We start from the raw sequence: 20875 nt of genomic DNA on the forward strand, positions 1-20875 counted from the left end.
TAAATCTGTCTTTTATAAGTCATCTGTTGGTTCTGTTTTTGAATATAACCTGGCTTATTAGGTGTCATTAGAAAGATAATGTACTAGTCTTCAGAATGACATATTGTAACATGCAATATCTTCTGTAGTTTTCATGAAATATGACCAAAACTTACCCCATACCCCAAAATTTACATTGAAAACTGCAGTCTTAGCTAAAATCAAATTCTACCATTTTCTTTACCTAGACATATAAAATCAGGCATTTTTTTGTATGAAATCTATTTCATTTGGTAGTGGGTCATGTCAAAATATAAAATAGACTTTTAACAGAAAAAAGATTGGAATTCTGTAGTTGTAACAGTCAGATTTGAAGGGTACAGCAAAATCTCAGTATTCCTGACTTGCGTGCATTTTTGTTGAATCTATCGTCTTGTAAGTCATCTGCTGAGCTTCTTATAGAATATAATGTAAGTTGATAGGTATCATTAGTAAGATTATTTACTACTTTTTAAAATGACATACTGTAACATGCAATATCTTGTACAGATTTTTATGAAATATGACCAAAACTTACCCCATACCCCAAAATTTACATCGAAAACTACTGTCATATCTAATGTCAAATTCAAGCAATTTTTGCGCAGACATAAAAAATTAGGCAATTTTTGTATGAAATCTGTTTTATTTGTACTTGGCCATATCAGAAATATGAATGAACTTTTAACAGAAAAAATATTGGGATTCATAGCTGTAACAGCTGTATTTTTAAGGGTACAGCAAAATCTCAGTATTCCTGATTCGCATGCGTGTTTGTTGAATCTGTCATCTTATAAGTCGTCTACTGACCTTGTTATTGATTATAACCGGGTTTGTTTGGAGAGGTAATTAACTGGTATTTACAATGAAATATTGTAACAGGCAATATCTTGTATAGTTTTCATGGAATATGACCAAAACGTACCCCATACCCCAAGGTTTATATTGAAAGTACTGTCATAGATAACGTGATCAATTTCCGTGAATTTGTAGCTAGACATGATTAAAATAGCTCTGTTTCGGTATTAAATCTGTTGTATATGGTACTGGGTCATGTCAGAAATGTGAAATAGACTTTTAACAGAAAAAATATTTGGACTGTATAGTTGTAACAGCCATATTTTGAAGGGAAATGCAAAATCGCAGTACCGCAAACTGGCACCTTTTTGTTAAATTCTTCTTCTTGTAAGTCATCTGCTGAACTTATTTTGTGACACAACCTGGCTTGTGAGGTATCATTAGTAGGACAATTTATTCTTCTTTAAGATGACATATTGTAATATACAATGTCATTCATATTTATCCTGGAATATGGTCAAACTTTACCCCATACCCAAAAAGTTCAAATCGCAATTACGGCTCATCTTAAATTCTACCATTTTTTGCTGCACATAATACAAAAGGCAATTCTTATTTAAAATCTGATTTATTTGTTACAAAGTATGTCACAAGTATAAAATTAACTTTTAACGGGAAGATGATACAATTTAGTAGCCACTTGGATCATTTTTGGAGGGGGAACCCATATATTGCAAATGTATGTGTTTCGGCAAATTTGCCCTGATACCTGGGTACCCTTCCAAATATGATCCAAAAGGCTACAAAATCATATTATGTTCCTGTTAAAAGTTAATTTCATATTTATAACATATTTTTTTAACAACAAAAAGAAATTCATAGATTGCATACAAGCATTGCCTTTGGTATGTAAAGTTAATAAATTGTAAAAAAATGTAGAGTTTCAGATTTGCAGTAATTTGCTGTGTAAACCTTGGGGTATGGGGTAAGCTTTGGTCCTATTTCATGAAACCTAAACAAGACATTCCATATTACAATATGTCATTTTAAAAACTATTAAATTACCTTTCTATTGATACCTAACAAGCCAGGTTATGTCAAAAATCAAGGTCAGCAGATGACTTATAAGAAGACAGATTTAACAACAAAGCAATCGAGTTTTCAATACTGTGGATTTTGCGAGACCCTTCAAAATATGACTGTTACAGCTGTAGAGTCCCAATATCTTTCTGTTAAAAGTCTATTTCATATTTCTGACATTCCCCAGTACCAAATAAAAAGATTTTATATACAGCATTGCCTTATTTGTTATGTCTAGCTAGAAAATTGGTAGAATTTGACGATAGCTACGAAAGTTAATTTCGATATAAACTTTGTCGTATGGGGTAAGTTTTCGTCATATTCCATGAAAACTATATAAGATATGGCATATAACAATATGTCATTTTAAAAACTAGTAAATTAGCTTTTCAATGGTACCAAATAAACATGGTTATGTTATAAAATAAGCGCAGCAGATGACCTACAATGGGACAAAGTTAACAAAAACACATATGAGACTGCACTGCTGTGATTTTGCAGTACTCGACAGAATATGCCTGTTACAGCCATAGAATCCCAATATTCTTTCTGTTAAAAGTCTATTTCATATTTCTGACATGTTCCTGTACCAAATAAAACAGATTTAATAGCAAAAACGGCCAGATTTTTGTTTCTAGCTAAAAAAATTGTAGAATTTGGTTTTAGCTATGACTGAAATTTTCAATGTAAACTTTGGGGTATGGGGTAAGTATTGGTTATATACAATGAAAACTATAGAAGATATTGCATGTTACAATATGTCATTCTAAAGATTAGTAAATTATCTTTCTTATGATACCTAATAAGCTAGGTTATATTCAAAAACAGACTCAACAGATAACTTACAGGAAGACAGTTTAACAAAAATGCATGCAAATATGCAACACTGTTATTTTGCGGTACCCTTCAAAATATGACTGTTACAGCTGTAGATTCCTAATATTTTTTCTGTTAAAAGTCTATTTGATATTTCTGACATGTCTCTGTACCAAATAAAATAGATTTAATAGCAAAAACGGCCAGATTTTTTGTGTCAAGCTAAAAAAATTGTAGAATTTGGTTTTAGCTATGACTGAAATTTTCAATGTAAAGTTTGGGGTATGGGGTAAGTTTTGGTTATATATCATGAAAACTATAGAAGATATTGCATGTTACAATATATCATTCTAAAGAATAGTATATTATCTTTCTAATGATACCTAACAAGCCAGGTTATATTCAAAAACAAGCTCAGCAGATAACTTATAGAAAGACAGTTTAACAAAAATGCATGCGAATCTGCTACACTGTGATTTTGCGGTACCCTTCAAAATATGACTGTTACAGCTGTAGATTCCCAATATTTTTTCTGTTAAAAGTCCATTTGATATTTTTGACATGTCCCTGTACCAAATAAAATAGATTTAATAGCAAAAACGGCCAGATTTTTTGTTTCTAGCTAAAAAAATTGTAGAATTTGGTTTTAGCTATGACTGAAATTTTCAATGTAAACTTTGGGGTATGGGGTAAGTTTTGGTTATATATCATGATAACTATAGAAGATATTGCATGTTACAATATATCATTCTAAAGATTAGTAAATTATCTTTCTAATGATACCTAACAAGCCAGGTTATATTCAAAAACAAGCTCAGCAGATAACTTACAGGAAGACAGTTTACCAAAAATGCATGCAAATCTGCAACACTGTTATTTTGCGGTACCCTTCAAAATATGACTGTTACAGCTGTAGATTCCCAATATTTTTTCTGTTAAAAGTCTATTTTATATTTCTTACATGTTTCTGTATCAAATAAAACAGATTTCAGACAAAACATTGCATTTTTTATTATGCCTAGCTAAAAAATTGGTAGAATTTGAGATTTACTGTAATTTGCAATGTTAAATTTTGGGTAAGGGTAAGTTTTGGTTATATTTGACAAAAAGTGTTGACGATATTGCATAGTACAATATGTCATCTTAAAGAAGAATGAATTATCTTTCTAATGATACCAAACAAGTGAGGTTATATTAAAAACGAGCTCAGCACATGACTTACAAGAAGACAGATTTGACGAAAACGCATTTGGCTTGGAAAATCATGATTTTGCGGTACCCTTCAAAACATGACCATAACAGCTATTTCATTCCTATATTTTTTCTGTTAAAATTCCATTTCGTATTCTAGGGATCCCAAGGCTTCTGAAAAATACAGGTTTGTTATCCTGTGGGAGGGGTGCACGTAGACCCCCTCTAGCCCACGGCCTATGTCTTTCGCCCAGTCAAGCGACGTGTATCCATTGCTTTGATAACGAGTTTTGTGTGTTAGCGAGTAAATGAGTACGAGTTCGTCATGAATTCTTCAGCGTGAGGAGGGGCTGCAGTCAGAAAAATTGTAACATCTTAGTTCGGATTATTGAACCACTTTATTTGAGACGGGGGATTTGCCTAGCGGTTTTGACTGTAGCGTCTCCGCTAGGTGACTGGGTGCCGCACGTTGTAAGTTCGAAGCGATCGAAAACTTACTGTACATTCATTTCTCTTAAGATGGATATAGTTCTGTAATTTACTGATCGAAATATATCATCTCCAGGGCCTGCGTTCATCCATTTTTTTTCGGTACTGTGAAACATTTTTTCAGCATACCGAAAGTAATGTTGCAAATTTAATTACACTGCAACGAATCAAGTCTTTACTTGTACATAACTGAATAATGCTAGGAATAGAGCTCCTTACTGTTACCAACATGCAACACTGGAGTACACATACACCCCACGTCATCGTGGCAGATGATGATGAGAGTAAAATGACCAATAATGAATCTTGAATAGGAGTGATCAGAGTGCGCAAATCTGCTTTTAGGTATTTGGCTTTCATTGAATGTTCCATAATGTTCTATTGAAAGGTATGTCGTATACATCAAAGTTTCAATTTTGGCCACCATCCTCTTAAAGGAGCTTACAGTCAGTTCTAAAATCATTGAAAAGTGCATTCGTCCAGTGTTGTATCTTACGAAGTATAGACTGGGAGTTCAGAATGCATAATTGTACAGTCAGAAGTATTGAGAGGATGGAAGGGAAACCAATATATATTCTACTGAAGGACATCGAAGATTTCGAAACCGATGCAAATGACTCATAGCAAAGTTGATAACATCAAAGTTTTAAGTGTTCGTTTAAAATTGAAAATCGTGAATCGTAACCTGTATAGTTTAGACATGTGATAAACTATCGGTAACAATAATGTACGATTAATATTTTCATCACTTACAATAATTGATTCTAACTTAACGGCTAAACCAGTCAAAATATTAACCATGAAACAATATCCTTGTTGTACTTCTGACTAGCGACTGTCGATGGAAAAACGGCAACTTTCTATCTAAATTTAGCCGAGCGGTTCTCTCTGTGGCCTCTCCGCTAGGCGACTAATGCCGTATGTTGTGGGTTCGAACCCGATTGAAAACTAGCCGTATTTTCTACCCTGGGTTGGTAACTCTGCTGGTGGACAGAATTGTCCCCGAGGTTATCGTTCGCCCAGTTAAAGCGATGAAATTCGTTTCTTCGCCTCGATAAAGTTTGTATGTGCGATGTGTGATAGTGAGTATGCGTGCGTGAGTGCTTCACGAACTCTACAACGTGTGGAGCGGTCTCAGTCAGAAAAATGTAACAACTTAGCCAGCTATTGAACCACTCTTTTTTGGGAGTGGAGATTTAGCCGAGCGGTTCTCTCTGTGGCCTCTCCGCTAGGCGACTGATGCCGTATGTTGTGGGTTCGAACCCGATTGAAAACTAGCCGTATTCAAACTGTATTGGAATAGTACCTTAAAGAAAAATTATTCAAAAAATTCAAAATTATTTGGTGTTGGCAACTTATTCTTATTGTTTAAGGAAATTGTTTAAATTGGAGATATTCTTACAAAATGTCAAATTGCGAGGTACATGTTAAAGGTTTCGACGATATATAAACGAAAGTGGAGAAACTGCATCTCCGTTAAATGTGTTAAAATCATTCTCTCAATCTAGTTATTTTGGATGCTGTAATTCAAAATAAATCACGGATTGTTCCCCCGAACGTTGAAGCGTCAGTCATAGCGAAACTGTTACTTTGCTAAAGGCCACGTTCAGTGTATAATGATCCCTCTACATGTCTAGATTTCTTGTGTTGCCTTTGCTTTTCTGGTTGCTGGATCCGTTGCCACTGCAGGGAAGGACAATTTCTCATAGTGGGCTGTGTCGCTGTTGACATTGATCCGCAATGCTTCATAATGCATGTTGTCTTCGACGCCAGCGTTGGTGACCTTGCAACTATCGGAATCATTCTTATTTATGGCTTCAATTGCGTTATCTTTGACACTGGTTTTCTTCGACCGGACACACACTGCAGTGATTGTTATAACGACCACAATCAAAAAACTGATCAAGACTGTTAAGATGTATGTGAGGTGATTCCTCATTATCTTGTTTGGTTTCACCTCGAAATGAAGCGATCTTGTCTGTACTGGTGACGTGGTCACTTTCGACAGTGTTGTTGTAATGGATAATGTCAGCTCAGAGCTTATCTTAGGAGAATTCGATAAAATTTTGTCAGTGTCATGCATTGCTTTCGTAGCAATATCAGAACTTCCTGAGTCATTGTGTATTCTTATTGGACCAATAGTACATTGTCTTTCATCCAAAATCGCCGGCCCTCTCATAGAACACCGTATATAAGTACCGTTGTCGCTTTCTGTCAAATTCCATTCGTTCTCAACAAGGTAATCGCCACTATGTGTTGCAGGTTGTATTTTTCTATCCTTAATCCAGTAAAATCCAATTTGTGAATTCCCTCCTTGTGAGTGACACGTCGTTCGAAGAGTGTCCCCTAGGCTGTATAAGCTAGGTGTCTTTGGGGAGCACAGTGGATACTGCTTGTCGGGTGGATAAAGTACATTAAGCCAGACAAAGTTTGATTTTAAAACTTGTCTACTTCCCATGAATACGCCACAATGGAAATATCCTTGGTTGGCTCTGCTGACATCTGTTATTTTTAAATCATACGCTCTGGTTGGCCTGTACCGTCCTATAGTTTGTATGATGCCGTAGGACTGGGACACATTTGGATCACTGATACGATTATTTTGTGAAAGCTGAGCATAATTTCGAAACCAACTCACGTTGAATCGACGAACTTCAAAGTTTTGGATGCGGCAATGTAGCACCACACTTTGTCCTTCAACGACTGTGACACTTGAAGCAAAGGGATGCTGAAACGATGGTTTTTGAATTACGTTGAGATATCCAGCTTTAGAATACATCTGTACACGACCATCTACATAGACAGCACAGTAATAAGAACCACGGTCACTTGAATCACTGGTTTTAACGATGAGCATCGCTCCTGGTATTGAACCGGTTGAAACGTAATATTTGTGAACACTATCCAAATCATGTGAAGTAAACCACCGACCCTTGATATTCCAGTCTATTCTGTATCTTGTATTGTCATCTATGCCGTCGATATAGCAACGAAAATACGCAGACTCACCCTGCAAAACTGTCATGTCCATGGGCTCTCCGCCGTGTCTAAACTGTATTCTTGCAGTCACGTTCAAGACTCCAAACAACACGAGAACAAACAACGGGAGTACATTCACGAGCTTCATGCTGATCTCCCCAGATTCTGAGTCTCACTGTTGTACATCCAACAATGTTACGAGTCTATCATACAGTTAACAATGTAATTTAGCACAGTCTGTGATCGTTTTCCTCAAAGTGATCAGGTTACCTTATTCCGCACTGGAAAAAATGAAAGCTGTAAAGTACGGAAACAACGAAACGGCATCTGCAATAGCGATAACAGTTTTCTTATAGGGAAGTAGAAAAATTTCGAAAATTTGGCGGGAATGACTAGTCTTGCAAATAAGAGCAAATTAAATGACATTCTTGTTAAAATACAGCTGCACACAAAATGACCATGTTGTTTTCAAGCATATTCAATTTGAAAGTCATTTACAACTACGTCATGCATTTCACCACAGACAAATAGAAGAAACAGACCAGCAACGCGGCATGGCTTTTGTTCCATGGTCGTCTCGGTAGACTATGGCCTTTTTTATATTAAAATGAGCTTCAAAGGTGTTAGATTTTTTTAGACCTTTGTTCGTGGTTGATAATTGCACGAGATTATGCAAAAAGTACGACGAGATGGCATCGTGCTGCCAGTCGCGTAGCAACCATACTTATCTTGTGAACTCTCAGGGCAGAAACACTGCTTCACGCCAATCAAAACATAACACGCCCGCAGTTTCATAAACACGTCCTTCAATGACCAACTTTTAAAAGACGATATGACTGACCGTAAACCATTGAGTAAAACCAGACAGTATCGATAGAAGATTTTCAAATTTGGTTGAAACACACTCATTATATATTCAAAAAAATGTGAGAGGAATTTTTAAAATTGTAAACTCACTTTCCGAAGCTCAAAACTTTCCCGTTTTCGCCAACATGCCGATTCCACTCAGCACCACATGACAACAATACACAAGCTTTGCCGAATATACTTTCGCTTAAAAATTAGCGAAAATCCGGAAACTACCGAAGGGTGCATGGTCGGCACTCTTCGGAAAAGCGAGGCGAGAGCTACCTGAGGCGAGGCGAACATGGATGATTTACGTAACCGCTTCATGCCTTGAGCAATACCCGTTGCCAGTCTGTTTCTATTTGTATGTGATTTCACCAAATTAAGTTTAAGTGTTTTGTAAATTGGTGAATATTTTATTCTCCAGTACCCACCATAATATACCCAAATGCTTTTATTTATAATATACATGTAGGAGGGATTTTGTTCTATTTTCTAAATGTTTTAATATAATTTCATTTCTCGTTAACCTTAAAGACATCGTTTTATTGGACTCGAGTTTACAGATATTGGCGTAGCTGACATCAGAGATATCTGTCTTCACGCTATCGTTTGCTTTAATCGATGTACTGTTGTGGCTGAATTCAAGCGCAACTCAACTTTGCAACAATCTTGCAGATGCCACCGTTCAGGAACTTAGGTCAACGCTAGCTTTGCTCCGTAATACCTGATAATGCATTGCTTCCTGCAATATTTAGGGTGCTATAACCATGGGATTCCTACATGTTTAGAGGTTGCTAAGTGTGCTCACTCGATTTGTCTTTGAGTGCGGTGGTCTTTATCCGGGCACACCCTATACTGTGATTGTTAGTAGAATCACAATCAAAAGACCAATCAAGACTGTGAAGATGTATGCGAGATAATGACTCATCTCATTTGGCTTCACTTCGTAATTATAAATCGTTTTTGTTTGTGCCGATGATGTGGCAGTTTGGATCGGTAATGTTTTACACGATGATGTCATCTCAGAGCTTATCAAAGAAGATGAAATTTTAGCAGTGTTATGAAGTGTTGTCGCTATCCCTTTCATAGAAGACAATATGTAGGATGTGGATACCATTGTCGCTTTCTGTCAAAGTTCATTCATACTCAACAAGACAATTACTACAATGTGGTGCAGTCTTTATTTTGTATCCGTTTTGGAGAAAAACCCAACTTTAGAATTATAGTCTTGTGAGTGACATGTCGAAGAATGTTCCTTCACTTTATCAATTAGTTGTCTGAGGTGTGCACTGTGGAAACTGTTTTTATGATGGGTAAAATACACTGCCAGCCAGACAAAACGTGATTTTAAACTTGTCTATTTTCCATGAAAAACTACAATGAATATCCTGCGCTGGCTCTGCTGAGATATGACATTTTAAATCATACGCTTTTACCGGCATGTGACTTTCTGTAATTTCTATGTTGCTATAGGATTTGGACACATTGGGATTACTGATTTGACTGTTTGATTTCGGCCTTTCATCCAAAAGCATGGAACAACTTAGTGTAGCCCTGTCACTGTCACTCAACTCCCTTCAGTTCTGAACATTACACAATCCAAGTGAAATGAAGGAGGCTTTTACTTTCCTTCTTTGACCAAGAAAATTCTAACTCCAGCACCCGATCCCCTTGTGAATGGCATAATGTTTTTTAGGAGCGGACTTAGGATGATATTTGTTGTCGGGTGGGCAAAGTGCCACATTGTGATTTAGAAACTACTTGTAGTCTATTTTCGATAAATGCGCTATTGTGGAAATATCCTTTCGCATTTGTTACACTTAAGTCGTACACACCTGGCAACAGGGAAATCTCCCCTTCCATGTCTACATTGCCGAGGAAAGGAACAGATGGGGAGTAGTAATTTTGCGAAGGTTGAACGTCGTCATTTAGAAACCACTGCATGTAAACAATCATTTTCAAATTTATTAGATAACCGGGCAATAATATGGTGTGTCTTTCGACCACTTTGACACTTGATGCCAAGTGATGCAATGCCGACTTTTGAATCACTGTGAGATAACCACGTTTAAATCATGTGTTCATACGGTCACTTACGTCGACGACACAGTAATATTAACCATAGTAAGTTAAATCGCTATGTACAACGGTGAGCATTTACCCAGGTAAAATTTACTCTACTGCAAGAGATATGAAAAATACCAAGAATAATTTCGAAAAACCGTCAAGCTTACGTGATTTGCACGATTCGTATAATTTGTAGGAGAGGATTGCATGGGAAGGATGATGAAAGTTTAGCGAATATATGTGGATCACACAAACAATTAAAAAATGGTGTTTTGTCACAGTTTGACAGTCAATCTATGCAATTATGTCGATCAAATGTTATGAAAAATATTCAAAAGTAGAAAATACCGAAGGTACCTTTAACAAATTTGCATTATTACATATTTATACACATGGTGCGATTTGTTTTGCGGTTCTATTTTGCAAATGAAGGACCATGACAAATTAGTCGGCATCACAAGTCCGAGTATACGAGGCAGAATATATTTGAAATAACTGTAAATTAAATTAAATGTAAAATTCTATTCAAGACCAAAATTACTGGCCATGTGTTCGTTTAGAACTGCCACAGTGTAAAATAAGGAAATGATGTCTCAACAGGCTTTCCTAATGTTAACATATCAAAATGTGGCCACTACAGGGTAGAAAAACAAGAATGAAAATATCTGATTAAACAAGCACAAGAATCTTTGTCATAACATTGCGTTTGTAAATCTAATGGAATACGATGATTGAAAAATGAAAAAAAGAAACCTAAAGATAGTTTCCCTTATACTGTAATCCCAACTTATTTTACAGTCTGATATGTAAAATGACAAGAACCACAGCAATCAAAACAAAAGAATAATTTTATTCTACCACCACAAAAATAAATTGAGATTGAGCAGCGTTTGTATTTGCCTAATAACTGCATTTCAATTTAGATAAATGGTAACTTTAACGTGGAACGAAATATCGTTAATCCCAGCCTTCATGCATGTGTACATATTTGCGTTATTAGTGACGAACACGAAACAATTATCAGGCTGTAATCAAACCACATCCGACGACGGCATATGATGGGATTTTCACCAGATCACAGCATATGTGCACGAGCGACAACGGATGTACTAAATGTAGTGAACTGGAGTAAAGCGAGTGGTGTACCCGCTGCTGAAGTGATTTTTTGCTATTATATAATAATATTGAATGGCAATTCTGGCGTGAACAGAATTTTTTCTCTAGCTGAGATCTCATATACCTGTTACTACCGTGCTATGTTGCGAATATAGCATGGTTATTTTTATGTCTGTACCTATCAGATCGCAGTATTTGTGCCATTAATATACTGGTATGACATAAGGAACATCACAATCTGAATTACATTGCAATTATAATCATAAACAATATTTTTAGCTCAAATGTTAATGAATAAAATGTCTCCTTACTGTTACCGAATTGCAACACTGGAATAAATATAACCCAAACTATCGAGGCAAGCTTTTCAAAGTTTGTAACACTGTTATTCCTGTATAAGGACCTATAATTATATATTTAAAATGGGGTATAGACATATCTGCTTTGTCGGACAAAGCCAAACTGCATTGAACATTATATTATCGTCCATAGATGGGTATATTAATTGCAGCAATAACATATTCTCTCAGCGCTAAAATTTACTTTTTTCTTTTTACTTTAACTTTTAGTGCAATATGTTAATCTGCCTTCGTCAGTCCCAAGAGGGAGCCATTTTCATACGCTTTTCCAAGTGCCATGACAGCAACAGTGCTACAAAATAATTTCATTTTCACAAATAGGAAGTACAACTATTGCTATACCTAGAAGAGACATTTTATTGTCAGGCATGTATGATTGTCTAAAGCTGTCGCCGATTAAAATTCGTAACAAATATAGATATGTTTTGTTTCATTACGGGAAAGCTCCATTAACTTAGGAATACCCTAACTTCCCTACTTGCTTATCAGAGGATCAATTTCACAGACCTGCCTTTCCTACAATGGCACCAGCTGGATAAGATAAACATAACAATGGAACATTCACACTTTGGGGATTAAAAGTCTTCTGTTTGTCACCCGAGTTGGTCAGGCAAGGACCCGAGTTTCAGGTACCATGCAAGTTAATGTAGTCTTTCCCTAATGATTGTGAAAATGAAGTTAAAAGTGAATTTTTACAAAAAACAGTTCCAGAAATTATTGCAAACTTAAACAAGATATAGTAATTCGAAAACAAGGCATTTTTAATGTAAAATGAAACAAAATGTTAGAAACAAAAAAATCAGAAAAGCAGGAACATTTTACGTGATATTTTGTTCTTAATGTGAGAAACAATACAAAAAAAAACCCGCAAAAAAAGACAAAAAACAAAAGCAAAATGTACATGAATGTATGTAGACACTGAGATTTGAGCTGCACTTGTCATCGTAGGGAGTTAGAAGGTAGCGTTGGAATGGCACGGCAAATGACGAAGAAAAAATCAAGAGCATGAATTTGAGGATTTTGTTACCATGTCCTTGTTTTTCACCTGTAGTATGTCACACAGCACTCACAGATAAATAGTAAATGGTAATTTTGTATTTGAATTGTACTTACCATGCTTTATAACTTGGAAATTTTTACAATCAACTTATTGACAGGATCGATGCAAAACTGTCGAGTTTGTGTCGGAAGAAGGGTCAACACAGCTACAGCAGTTTTGTTCACCTTCGTCAAGCTGTCCGGAAGGTGGAGCAAGCTATGGCGAGTGCGCAAGTGGCCGTGGTGGCACATGCGCAACGCAGTGTTGTCAAGGCGATATGTGTAACTTTTTCCGGCCGCCAGATTTGACACTGAAATCACCAATAACACCCGGTGAGTGTTTGTGTAGCACAATACATACATACATACATACATACATACATACATACATACATACATACATACATACATACATACATACATACATACATACATACATACATACATACATGCGATTGAATTTCCTATTTTAGTAATACCTGTGCGTCCAGCAACGTCTCCTGCGAGAAACACACCCATGGTGCCACCATGTCGACTAAACTCACCACAGCGTTAGTATCGAGAACATCCACCAAGGGAGAAACAACGACAGCGCCACCCACGTCAACTAGAGACAGGAAAACTGAAATGCTATTCACGTCTACTACAAGAACAACAAGTGCGCCGAAGTCGACGAGAGAAAGTACGGTTCAAATGACAGAACCAATAACAACCACGGAAGCCGTCAAACTTCATTGTGAAGCAGAAGTAACGAGTGACAAAAAAGGTATTGTTGAGTGGCCGACAGCGGAATCTAACACAACAATACATTTCAACCTTGTCCATTCGGCCCAAAAGACGGGAATAGTGAATTCATGATCGGACGCAAATGGTAGGTTGTACGCCCTAAAAGCCACTGCTTTGAAAAGTACATTGTGAACAAAGCAATCAACTGAAAACATCATTAAAAATGGTGGCCTAAATCTATATTTGGTGTAGTCGTCTGTGGTAGACCATATTTATTCGGTATGCAAACTTTAAGAAACGCATGAGTCATTTTGATCAAAAGAATCTCTCTCTCTCTCTCTCTCTCTCTCTCTCTCTCTCTCTCTCTCTCTCTCTCTCTCTCTCTCTCTTGTCATCTTCAAAAGCAGAATGGAGTGTACCTGATACCGATGGCTGTAAACGTGAATCGCAATCAACTAAAGAAGAACGTTTCAACAAGATAGCAAATATGACCATCGAACCAGGTAAAAGTGACGTCATGAATAAACACTGTTTGAAGCTGTCGCGATCAGTGTGGTGAATTCTAGTCATGTGAAAGTCACTGAATGCCTATTATTTTAAAAAGAGGATTTTTCACTGTTGTGGAAAGCTCTTAATTTCGCGCAGAACGAAGGCAGTAGTGCAGAATTCAGCCCAACAACTAGACAAAATCAAACACCCGTTTTTCTATCTGGTTTTTACCCTAGAGCGCGCGCATTTAGATGTACATGTGTAACGAGTACAACAATATTTCGTGTACTTTTCATAGCTATGACAATTAGAAAAGAAAAAATCATGATTATCGTTCTGAACCACAACAAATTTGTTCACTAACAAGTTGTTTTTTTTCCGTTGAAGAACAAGCAGAGGTGGTGTCTGGCCAGCTTAGCAGGTTGACGACTGAATCAAGGGATTTTAAAACGCAGACGACGTATCCACATCGGTAGATATTATTGACAGAATTCTGGACTGTCAGGTCAATGGAACTGATGTGGATGTCGCACAAAATGTGCTACAAATCGTGAATAATTTGCTGAACGCTGGAAATGACGTATTGGCAGCTAGTGAGGAACAGGACGACAGCGCCTCAAGGTTTGTGATTGTTTTGTTAAGGTAGCTTGCACGTAGCAAATGAAAAACTTAAAATTTTGCGTTAACTTTCCTAAAACAAATTGGCAACCGTTCTCTTTCTAAAGTAAGAATAAAAATCGGGGGGTCACTTAGCAAAGTGGTTCTAGACAAACAAATTGCCTAATATATACCGATATTTGTCAAATGAGTTTTAAAATGGGTGCCATCCCTCTTTGGGGGAAATGTCCGATTTTCAAAAAACTAAGCCCGTGAAACTATTATGTATTCTGAGAGCTTCAAACAGAAACCTAACAAGTGGTAGGCCTAAAGAGTGTGAGAGTCCGAATATCTGTCCCCGGAGCGCATTCTACCTTGACAGCATGCAGGTGACTTTTATCAGAATCCCAAAATGCAATCTCGTAACTTACTAGTAATATGAACGGGCAGCAGATCCTGATAACTTAAATTTTAGATCGGGTTGAAAACAGGGGTTGTTGTTTTCTTACATTTATTTCTCTATCTACAGATTCCTCATCGATGACGTCATCACCGAATGACTATACCTATGACAAAGAAGATTTTAGTACATTTCGATCTGAATGGGAGCGCTAGACACGCAAAAAATGTTACAAGCGACAATATTGTTGGAACTGTCGCACTTTTGCAGCTTCTTTATTCTTTAAATAATCGGTTAAACTGATTTCTTTGATCTCATGAGATCTAAATCACCACTCTAGACCAGAATTATTTTGATTGGATGTTTTAACTTTAGTTTTGTCATAGTTTGTTTTTATTCTTGAATTTTGTGTTTTTGTTAGGGTTAACAAATATTAAGAACCGGTTTATGTCATACATGTCCCGTTTTCACCCTCCTCCTCCGGCTTGGATAGTAGATGAGTGCGCGCCTCCCAAAGGGAAGGATGAATTTTCCTTTCATATTCATGAACCTCTAATACAGAGATAAATATGTCATTTACACAAAATCTACAAGTGGCAGTATTCTTGAAGATCAGCTGCAGCGTTCTCTCTGATCCTTCATGACCGAGATTTGATAATGCCAATAATCTCAATAATTGGCCATCACCTAAGTACCTCACACATGAGAGCGCCCTTCGCAATTAAAGAAAACATGACGTTTTTAATTGTAAAGGAATGATCACGTTTCACAGTTATCCGGGAATACCATATATAACAGCAAATATATATCTTACACTTGCTATTATTTAATTAAGGTATTAAAAGGATAAGAAGTACTTTTCACACATTGGAAGCTACAAAGCAACTCACAACTGTGACAGCGGGTATAAAGTATTTTTAAAACCACATACGTTGATAGTTGCCGACTTGTCGCAGTGTTGAGTGAAATGAAAAGCTATTCTTTTGTTATTTAAGTTGCCATACACTTCAAATGGCCAATTCTGGTTTAAAATATACGTTTAAAAGACTGGTGTTTGCTCTGTCTGTATTTGTGTCCACGTTCATGTTGGGACTTATTTAAAAAATACAGCTTTTGAAAAAATCAGTTGGAAAGTTTTAAGATATATTTTCTTCCTTCATTTTCTTCCAAATGATGGCAATGCCGATCCATGCAATGTTCAAATATTACTACATTAAGTTCACTATTCAGACTATTATTGGATTACACTGGTGGATCGTACAAATTGCAGTCTGGTGTCACAAGCTGTCAATAATAAACCTTCTAGAACAGTCTCAGAGAATATTTATTCATATCACGGTTTGAATTTTCACGTATGACTTAAGTTGTCGTAAAGCGTCCTGAATAAAATTACTTTTTCGTCACACTTTCTGGTCCAGTCCACATGTTTGAATGTGACAGCAACGATTGTCACAGGAAGGGACAATATTCTTTCAGGCCACTATACCCAGTGTTGGTCCTGTCACATCCCCTGTGGTGTAAGTCTGTATCAGCAAAGACAGTACACAGCGTTGTACCTGTGCTGTGACGCTGGTCCGTTTACAGTGCTTTTAGACCATGATTGGACACTGTATCAGTACCTGTATTACATGACGAGATACAACTCTGTTCAAACAGACATGAGACACACACACAAAAACACATACACTAATTATATTTGTATACGTCTATACATATATATTTTTGATCATGTTTGAATTTAATCTTTAAAGTAATATTTTTGCAGACAGCAATTCTATTATACAGAGACCTGTATTGTAATTTAAATCCAGATACTGTTAGCGTTAGGATTTCAATAAAGGATTACACTACATTACATTACATTACATTACAATAAGCATGACCATGAAAACATATTTTAGGGATTTACATAGAGCGTATGTGATTCGAGCCATAGCGTCTGACTGAATAAGAAGTGATTTATCGTCAAGGTCGTCCACAGACATTTCATCGTTCGCTGATTCAATATGTCTACCCGCATCACCATCAATGTCGCTTTAAGTCTAACGTGTGCAACTGATTTGATCATCACACATGTTACTACAGGGGAAGATCTTGACGAACAGATCATCGATGGGGCCAAATCATGGCTATCGGACTCTCTAAGGGAACGGTCGAGTTATGTTGAAACAGACTGTGGACCAATAGCAGGTCGATCAACAAGAGGCGTTCATGTCTTCAAAGGGATCCCATACGCAAAACACCAATCAACGACTTAAGATGGAAACCACCCGTTTCCCTGAAAGATAGTGGTAACTGCTGGTCAGGCACTCTCCAAGCTTTGGATTTTGCACCGGTATGTTTTCAAAAGCCTACAGGTCCTGGTATTATACGGAGTGAAGATTGCCTGTATTTGAATGTCTACACGCCTTCCCTGGACACCTCAGCCAACTTGCCTGTTATGGTATGGATTCATGGCGGAGGTCTCATGATTAGTGGATCTTCGTCGGCGGGTTACCATCCCAACCTTACAACAGTCATTGATACAGGCATGGTGTATGTATCCTTTAACTACAGGCTGAACGGATTTGGTTTTCTTGCGCTAGATATTTTATCAGAACAGTCAGACAGCCATACATCTGGAAATTATGGATTTATGGATCAAATCCTTGTACTGGAATGGGTGAGGGATAATATCAAAGACTTTGGTGGCAATCCTGATCTAGTTACTCTCTTTGGACAAAGTGGAGGAGCTACTTCCGTGATGGCACTATCTGTATCTCCTCTCGCCGAGGGACTTTTCCATCGTGCCTGGATGTCGAGTGCTGCTCCACATTTTCAAATAACCTTGGAAGAGGCGTCTAAGGCTAACTTGGTGTTCCTAGAGAGATCCCACTGTAGCGACGTCGAATGCATTTATTCCCTGACCCCTGAAGAAGTTTTACGTGCTATTCCCACCGATGTCTATCCGTATTGGGGTGATGTGAGATTTCTAGACCTTCCCATTAAAGGCTTACTTAGCGGTGGGTTGTGCATTGTTGATGGGGTGGTCATTCCTCTTGACCCATTAACAGTATGGAAGGAGGGCAAGGCTGCTGATATACCACTAGTCATAGGTAAGCCCTTCCTCCTCCGATCTTAACAAATCGTGCAAGCCCTACTTTGATTTTAGTCACCCACAAGTTCATAATATTACAAATAACACTGACTATTATATCTGTCAACCTTTTCATTTAGACATGTGAAACTATATATAGAGAAAGAAGGGAGGAAGATAGATAGATAGATAGATAGATAGATAGATAGATAGATAGATAGATAGATAGATAGATAGATAGATAGATAGATAGATAGATAGATAGATAGATAGATAGATAGATAGATAGATAGATAGATAGATAGATAGATAGATAGATAGATGGATGGATGGATGGATGGATGGATGGACGGACTGACTGACTGACCGACTGACTGACTGATTGATTTATTGATTTATTGATTTATTGATTGATTTATTACAATAAGTTAGTGGGATAATTTTTGATTCACGAAGAAGTACAATGAAGCAAATTACAAATGAATGTAGGACTTTCTCAATGATATCAAAACCCGAATACTGATGTTTGAATGATGGCAGGGTGAAAGGGGTCCATTCAAAGTGTAAAGGTTACCGTGGTCAGGGTTCATTCTAGTAGGTCAGTGGTCATTCGAGTAATTATTTCGACCCAGTTCAAGAAAGTGACTGGCAACTGTTGCTTCTGCTGTAATCCTAAAGATGAAGGAATGTGCTCATTTCCACTCTGAGTGGAAATGAGCACTGCTATTTTGACTTTCGTTAAAATCTGTTTGATGCTGGTCGATAACTGTGAAGTTGTTTGAGATATCCTGCATGCAACTAAATGTCATATAGCGTTACCTGTAGAGAGGTATGTAATAAAAATATTATTGCCAGAATACATAGATTTATGTGCCCTTACAGCAGGAGACAACTTGCTGTCATATGGCGTCGGGCAAATTGTCGCCTGCTCTCGGGCTCATAATCCCATATATATTTAGGCAATAATATAAAATACTTACAATTCGACCTGGAATTTCTTATTCCTACTTAACACTGTAAGTATACATGCACACAGAATATAAAGGACATTTCTCTGTTGCTTGATTGTCTCCTCAATATAGGCACAACAGCTCAAGAAACCGACTTCTTTCCGTTGTCGACAGAGATTCGGAATTGGTCTTGGGCTCAGTATGAAGGTCGCGTAGCAGGTGAGATGCAATGTTCCCACAAAGAGAAAGAGTATAACCACAAACCACAGCAGGAATTTACATATGGCAATTAAAACTATAGTGTACTTGAAAATAATGACGCTTCACCTTCGTGATATTCCTGTGAAGGAGCAATCGTAACAGTGCTATTTCTTTGCATCTGGTGTACAGAGTATTTGGATGATAAGGTCTTTACCATGTTGTTCTCAACATGTAGTGTTCTCAACTGTGCATTGTTGTTGTTTGTCGCAAATTTGCATGTTCTCAAAGGCAGCAACAAGTTCGAGATTGAGAAAATACGAATTTTTTCAATTCGTGTTTTTGTGTCTAGAGAATTTTTAATTAAGTTGACATACACGCGCGCGCGCACACACATACACAGATACACACAAAGATGAATCGTCAAGCAATGTATTTATCATTAAGTTACTGTTTGATATTTTCCGTTGGTAATGATAGAACACCTTGATACATTTGGCAAAGACATCACGGTGCAGGCATTGTCGCTTTATCCCTATGACAAGACAAAGGATACACCTGAGTTGATTTATACAACGATGGCGACTGATGTTAGAGCCACTTGTGGAAATTCCTTGAATGCTGAACACGCTTCCTTGTCATTGAAATCACCCGTGTATCGCTATGTATCCACATGGTGGCCTTCGGAACCGTTTTCGGATTCAGGACTCCCATGGAAACCTCGCTATGCTTTCCATACATCGGACATGTATGCATTCTTCGGGTTCATTCCGTATTACATTCCAAATCCGACCAAAGAGGACATGCAATTCCAGGCCCTGATGCAGCAGGCAATTGTGTATTTCGCTAAAGAGGGCGTGATGCCGCCAGAGTTCAACTGGTTGAAAGAACCGGATAGCGTTGCACTGATTGGCAATGAAATGGTAATTCAAGAAGATTACCACAAGAAGGAGTGCAAATTTTGGATGAACAATAGGTTTTACCGTTACTCAGCGATGCTTTAAATTTTTTGAGAAGGGAGGCTAATTACTTTATTCAATGTTTGTGTCACATTTGATAAATCTTCAAAAATATATATCTCGGTGTCATTGTTCGAAGAGAGATCTACAATCACATGACACATATGAAAGAAGTTTTTCTGTCAAAGTACGGCGAGGATAAATAAAAGTATATGATGGGATGTTAAAGTTATCCATAATTGTGATCATTCGGGGTGTTTGTTTGTTTAATATTAACGTCTTTATTGTTTGGTTTAACATTTAGGTGTTTACAATTATCTAGCGTGATGACTCGAGTTCAGAATATCTGTAATATTTGACATATTTGCATTGTTTTCGTTTTAACCCTTTGAGCGCCAAAGTCAATTTTTATCACCTATAGAAAATATACTCAAGTCAATTTTTCGCAGATTTTTGTCAACATTTTGATAACAAACTGTAGCCAATGAAATGTGATGTCCAATTGGTCCACAATTATCAAAATATTTCAGAAAATTCATAAAAAATTGTAAAAATGTGGCAATAAAATTTTGGTGGGAAAAAATAACGGCACTCAAAGGGTTAATAGTATCGTGTTTTACTTTGTATACAACTTCAACTTGTGAACACAGCCTGTATTAGTGTGAAATCCAGCCTCATTG

General features: G+C 37.1%; 2 protein-coding genes across 2 annotated transcripts; one reads left to right on the forward strand and one right to left on the reverse strand.

Moving 5' to 3' along the window:
* Positions 1 to 6025: 6025 nt before the first annotated feature.
* On the reverse strand, positions 6026 to 7519 carry LOC139141510 (cell adhesion molecule 2-like). Its single transcript, XM_070711103.1, has one exon. The coding sequence runs from the start codon at positions 7517 to 7519 to the stop codon at positions 6026 to 6028; it is 1494 nt and encodes a 497-aa protein (XP_070567204.1).
* A 5809-nt stretch (positions 7520 to 13328) lies between these two features.
* LOC139141511 (para-nitrobenzyl esterase-like) lies at positions 13329 to 20240 on the forward strand. The gene is made up of 5 exons (XM_070711104.1): positions 13329 to 13566; positions 14492 to 14636; positions 17185 to 18107; positions 19171 to 19257; positions 19717 to 20240. The coding sequence occupies exons 1-5, from the start codon at positions 13329 to 13331 to the stop codon at positions 20238 to 20240; spliced, it is 1917 nt and encodes a 638-aa protein (XP_070567205.1).
* The last annotated feature ends 635 nt before the right edge of the window (positions 20241 to 20875 follow it).

This window comes from Ptychodera flava, chromosome 10 (assembly GCF_041260155.1).
Source record: "Ptychodera flava strain L36383 chromosome 10, AS_Pfla_20210202, whole genome shotgun sequence".
Classification (NCBI taxonomy): domain Eukaryota; kingdom Metazoa; phylum Hemichordata; class Enteropneusta; family Ptychoderidae; genus Ptychodera; species Ptychodera flava.